The sequence below is a fragment of the Neomonachus schauinslandi genome, chromosome 8, assembly GCF_002201575.2.
Source record: "Neomonachus schauinslandi chromosome 8, ASM220157v2, whole genome shotgun sequence".
NCBI lineage: Eukaryota > Metazoa > Chordata > Mammalia > Carnivora > Phocidae > Neomonachus > Neomonachus schauinslandi.
Genome location: NC_058410.1, coordinates 32785852 through 32792020, shown reverse-complemented (window position 1 = coordinate 32792020; position 6169 = coordinate 32785852). Strand labels below are relative to the sequence as shown.

At 41.5% G+C, this 6169-nt stretch overlaps 1 protein-coding gene across 2 annotated transcripts in view; it reads left to right on the top strand.

Moving 5' to 3' along the window:
- Window positions 1-85: 85 nt before the first annotated feature.
- Window positions 86-6169, top strand: part of AKAP7 (A-kinase anchoring protein 7) — a 144301-nt gene continuing 138217 nt past the window's right edge. For both annotated transcript variants that reach the window (XM_044917408.1, XM_044917409.1), the window contains exon 1: window positions 86-104. In XM_044917408.1, the coding sequence (XP_044773343.1) occupies window positions 86-104 (19 nt within the window). The remainder of the gene's footprint in view (window positions 105-6169) is intronic.

The following is a 6169-nucleotide window of genomic DNA, read 5'->3' as shown; positions in this document are numbered from 1 at the left end:
CCGCCTCGCGCCCACCTCTGGGCCGCAGCGCTTGGCAGCCGCCGCCACCGCCAGCCCAGACGCGCTGTCCGCTAGCGCCGCCGCCATGGAGCGCCCCGGAGCCGGTGAGCCCGGGCTGCCGAGCGGGCCGGGTGGGGCGGCCGGAGCCGCGGGCCGTGGGTCCCCGCTCAGCGCTCAGCCTCGGGGAGGGCCGGGCCTCGCCGCCCCGCCGGCGTCCCCAGCGCGGGGAGCGCGACCTCACGTCCTCCGCGCTCGGGGTCTCCTCTCCGTCAGTGGCGGCGGGACTCCGGGCCGCGCCGAGGAGCCTAGTGCAACCTGGCGTCCTCCGAGCTGCCTGGAACCCACCGTTCCACTGCGCGCGCTCTTGGTGTGGCGGGAGGCGAGGGGTGCAGACCTGCCCCAGGTTTCACTTTTGTTTCCCCCTTTCTGATCTTGTGACCTTCAGTTCCAATTTCAAGCCCCCCCACCCCCATGGTGTTTGTGTGGTCAATGAAACCCAGAAAAGTCTCGGTTTTCGTTGTCGATCCCAGACCTTAAAGGTCTGAGCCACCGCGCTGTTTCATTTAGGATTTTATTCTAGGTGTGGAAATGACCTCTTTTAAACTGGCGCCAAATCTGTAGTAGGGTCCAGAATTCATTTCCAGCTTAGGTCAGCATTATTGTGAACGGAACTTTGTGGGTGGAGCTAGTGAGGGGTTGGACTTGGGGTGGAAGAGACCAAAAACCAATTAGAGAAAAGACGCTCATCTGCGAGACACTTTTTGTGGTATAAACGCATAAAAAGAGAAAGAGCCTCAAAATGTTAAAATGTGTTACATGATAGCCGTTAGCGAATAGAAATAGGTGTACAATCATTATGGGAATGAATGATTAAGACTCGTGGGTGGGTGGGGGATTATCAGGGAGAAAGGAGACCCACACCCTGGCTCTGTGCTTCGTGTGTGGCCTTGAAGTTCAGGATACTGGTAGCATTATCTGGGTCTTTTTCCTTACTCATACTTGGTTGGCAAAGCTTAAGATGTTTTTGGAGTTTACTGTCTCCCTATGTTCCTTTTCACCCAGTATTAAGTCCATTTCTTTCTAGTAGTGGATTGTATTTTTGTTCTCTTTTTATGAAGAGGAAACCAAAGCTGACTTGTTGATTATCACACAGCTCAACACTTATCTAGATGTAAGATGCTGCTATTTTTAGTGGCTAGGCCCTCACTAGCATGGACGGCAGTGACCCTTTCCATTGGTTCTTGGGGAGCATACCTCCCAGATATACCTAGTAGAGTGAACAGAGGAGTCTTGCTTAATGAAGTCACATTTTATTATCCAAATAGGAAGCTTGCATTTTGTGTGACAGAAAGCAAAACTGTCCTTTTTTCGTCTGTTGGCCTGTCTTTAAAGTCATTTGCTGAAGTGCACATATATTTGAATAGTAGTGTATACTTAATGTACGGTTTTATAATATATTTTAAATGCATTAATTCTTTTTATAAAAGTAATATTCTATTTAAAATATTGGAATAGGGGTGCCTGGGTGGCTCAGTCGTTAAGCGTCTGCCTTTGGCTCAGGTCATGATCCCAGGGTCCTGGGATGTAGTCCTACATCGGGCTCCCTGCTCCTCCGGAAGCCGGCTTCTCCCTCTCCCACTCTCCCTGCTTGTGTTCCCTCTCTCGCTGTGTCTCTCTGTCAAATAAGTAAATAAATAAAATATTGGAATAACAGAATGAGGAAGAATACAAATATTTTGAGTACAGCTAGGTCAGCATTAGAAATAATTTATATCCTTTAGACTTTGTGTATATAATTGTAATGACAGAAGATATGCAATGTTGTATTTGCTTTTTAAAAAGTCAGTATTTGTTATAAACTTTTTTCGGTTGTTGCAGTCTTTATAGCCATTATTCGTAGTTGTCATTAGAGTGAATATGCTTCATTTATTTCTCTGTTACTGGGCATTTAAGTTGTTCCACTTTCCTTTAAACAAAGCTGTGGTGAGTCTGGGTCAGCATATGTGATAGATACAGATATGTTAGTAAGAAGAACATTTTCATAGCTTCAGAGTGTTTTCTGAAAGCATTCCCTCACTTTACAGCTCCATAAACTACGGATGTTGAGAGGCAGTGGGGTGTGTGGCCAGAAAAAGAAGTTTTGACAGTAGAGTGACAGGATTCAAATTCCAACCCCAAACTTAGCTGTAACCTCGGGCAAGTTACTTAATTGGCTAGTCTGTAAAATCAGTAAGTTAATAGTACCTCCCTGATAGCATGGTTGTATGGATTAAATGAGTCATTATCTATACCGTGCTTCCAGCTCTGCCTACTGTTACTACATACTTAAGTGTTAGCTGTCGTTTTGTTTGGATTTGTGCAAAAGATAGAATTTTATTTTGACTCTAGTTAGACCACATTTTTAGTACTCAAAATGACCATTTTATGGTTTAAATGCTTTATTTAAGAGTCCGTTATTTTAAGGCAGTTTTTCAAAAGCAACATACTTCCAGCTTCTGTAGAAAGAAAGTGCAGTTACGATGGATGTCTTTCAATCCCGTCTGTCACCTTCGCCCAAACAGTGGAGCTTAGAGAACTGGAGGAAGGCTTCCAGATTTGAACTCTGTTGAGAAACATTGTGCTAGAGAATGACCAGCAATTTTTGAAGCGTTATTTGGGAGTGGCATTCTCTTTTTTCTGAGTTAATAATTCATACCTACCAAATTGTTTCTATTATTCTGTAGTTTCATGGAACAAAGTTTGTATTTCAAGTTCTAGACTGTTGATTTTGACATAACATTGCATTCAAGAGTTTATATATGTTTTATTTGACAAGATGGAGAATGATACTGAGCAAGTACTAATATCCTTCACCTTTTATTTTTATGTCAAATGGGATAATAGTACCTTTCCTTCATCATCCTGTGAAAATGAGAATCTGTGATGTGCTGAAGCTGCCATTTAAACACCAGGAATGAGTTTTCTTGGGCATTGGCATAGCGGTACTACAGTGTAACTGGAGTGATTATTAACCACTCTCAAATGTGTGCTTACCTGTATCCAGTCATGCAGTACAAATGTATTGATCACCAGCTGTGAGCTGAACACTGTACTAGGCATTGAGGAATCAAATGAGGATAAGACGTGGCACTTAAGGAACTTAGACTAGGGGGGCCGTACTTATCGATGGGGGTGTAATTATGAAAAGTGCCCCCTTTCACTTTCACAGGTGTCCCAGTTTGGGTGGTAGATTATATGATCGCTGTAACTTAGTGTCTGATGGAGAAGACTGACAAATGGACGCCTGCATGTATTTGTCCTGTGACTGGAGGAAGCACTAGGTCCTGGGAAGGAGATGGGATTGCCTAACTCAGCCCTGAGCTGGGAATCAGGAAAGTTTTCCCTAACAGGAAACATCTGATCTGAGTTTTTACTTTTAAGTTGATTATTCTCAACTCTTTTTTTTTTTTTAAGATTTTTTATTTTTTTGAGAGAGAGAGACAGAGAGAGAGCATGAGAGGGGGGAGGGTCGGGAGGGTCAGAGGGAGAAGCAGACTCCCTGCTGAGCAGGGAGCCCGGCGCGGGACTCGATCCAGGGACTCCAGGATCATGACCTGAGCCGAAGGCAGTCGCTTAACCAACTGAGCCACCCAGGCGCCCTGATTATTCTCAACTCTTAACATAATCTCTTGGTCTGGTGAAGATTGAAGTTCGGAAGAAATGAAGGGGGATCTTTGGGAGCAGTGGTTTTCCGACTTCCATTGCACATTAGAATCACCCTGCGAGGCTTCAAGAAAATACCCGCAGCTACTCTGATATCCAGAGATTCCAATTTGATAGGCCTGGAGTGGGACCCAGACACTGGTAATTTTAAAAAGCTCCAGGTGATTCTAAAGTGCAGCCAGGATTTAGAATTTTTTAACCAGGACAACGATGTCATCTAGAAGAGGAGATACGTAGTGGGGCCTGGAGAGTTCCTATGAATTGCCTGGGGTCACACAGTTAGTGAGGTGGCAGCACACAACACTAGAATATCTGCCTCCTAATTTCTGGTACCAAACCCTTTCTCTTATAAGGCCAGCTTGCCTTGCATCATTATCCAAATGCCACTGTTGTCCCCAGTGACCATTGTCCCTTCCTGAGTCTGCTTTTGGTATAGCCAGAGTGATCCACAGAGCACTTGTTCTCTAACTATTGGTTAATGGAGCTCAAGATAAACTAAAAGTATTTCAATAACTTTTTTCATTTAAAAAATGACAAGATTTAATTCATCATGCCGTTCAAGTCTTCCTTTTGCCTTCACAGTATGTGGTTAGAGCACGGAGGTCAGCCTCTTAGGCCATTCCGCGTATTGCCAGGAATCCAGTATGTTTCTGAGGGGCACAGGGACTTGAGGGCTACAATTGAAATGCCAGTGTTAATGGGCCAATTTCATATCACTGAGTTCTTTTTTTCCTCCCAGCTTTATTGAGATGTAATTGACAAATAAAACTGTATATATGTAAAGTGTACAGTGTAATGATTTTTTATAAGTATATATTATGAGATGATTGCCACAGTCGAGTTAATTAACATCCATCACCTCACATAGTTACTTTTTTTTTTTTTTTGGTGAGAATGCTGAAGGTCTACTTTCTCAGCACATTTCAGGTATATAGTACAGTATTAATTACAGTAACCATGCTGTACATTAGATCTTCAGAACTTAGTAATAAGTTCTCAGATTAGGAATACAATAGAGAAAAACAAAAGTTGGGTTTATTTCATTTTGTTCTGATTTTCATTCGGCTCTGTGCATATTTAACTGCCCAAATACTCTTTGTTGCTACCTTTTCAAGTGTAGGCTTCATGGTCAGTGATGATTCTTTATGAGTAGCTGCATGTGCCCAAAGGTACAAGATATGTATTGATGTATTTTGTTTAGGTATAAACTGCATTTATATTTTTCAGTGCAGACATAAAAATAGAGAGGAAACATTTACTTGTTTTCGCATATTTCAGATAGTTGTAAGTCTGTGATTAGGCTCATAGTAAACTAATGTTTGTTGAACACTGTTTGCCAGGCACTCATACTTGATAAATAAATAGTATCATTATTAAGAATGTACTATTACTTTTTTTCTTTGTTTTGGTATCGAACATGACTAATTTATATATAAATCTTTTTGTTGTTTTTTTTTGCTTTTATCTAGAAAATGTGCGTGTGTGTGGTGTGCGTGTGTGTGGTGTGTGTGAGAATAGAGATCACTCAAACTGCAATAAAAATTTAGATTTTTTGGTGTACATGTTTACTATTACTTTTCATGATAGTTATTATGTTGTATGTTGTAAGCCATATTCTTAATGGCACGTGGTTTATGTATTATATTTGGAAATAGAGGGTTACAACAACAGAAGGAATTAAATGACTTCATTAATATCTTTAACGGTAAATTAGTCTGTAGTAAATACATAGGGTAAAACTTACACAGTTACCCCAAGATTTTGTTCAGTCCTAGTTCAGACAACGTTTGTGTTCTGTCAATAAAAGCATGGAAAATAATGGTGCTGGGAGGACCACCTACTGATACATTTAGCAATTTTATCGGTTTAAACAGACACCCTCTTTCCCTTAACCTCCACCCAAGGTGTGTGATTGTTCCACCCATAACAGAAAACGGAGACCACGTGTGAAATGTGGCTTTAATATTAACACATGTCTTTAATATTAGCAAATAGTTCAGGGCTGTCCGGAGAACTATAAAATCTTTTGCTTTTTAATCATTGAATTTCTAGGAAAGCATATTTAGAACCATGCATATTTGGAGCCATGAATTTCCAATGTTAATAGAATAATGGAGAGAAAAAATTTAAAAGTCTTTGTTGAAAAAAACAAAGGTCAGAACTTGTACAAATGAAAACACATACATGATATTGTTAAAAATGTGAAGGAGACTGACAGAACTTTGTTGATTTGTTTTCAAAAGTATGTGGGAAAAATGTAGTTTTAGAGTTAAGAAAATAGCTGTAAAAGATCTTAGGGATTGTTGATTAACTCAGTGTTCATCTGACCCCAAGTTGAACACTGTGCTTCAGAAAATTATTAAAGCTGTTTTACATAGGGAGCCTGGGTGGCTCAGTTGGTTAAGCGACTGCCTTCGGCCCAGGTCATGATCCTGGAGTCCCGGGATCGAGTCCCGCATCGGGCTCC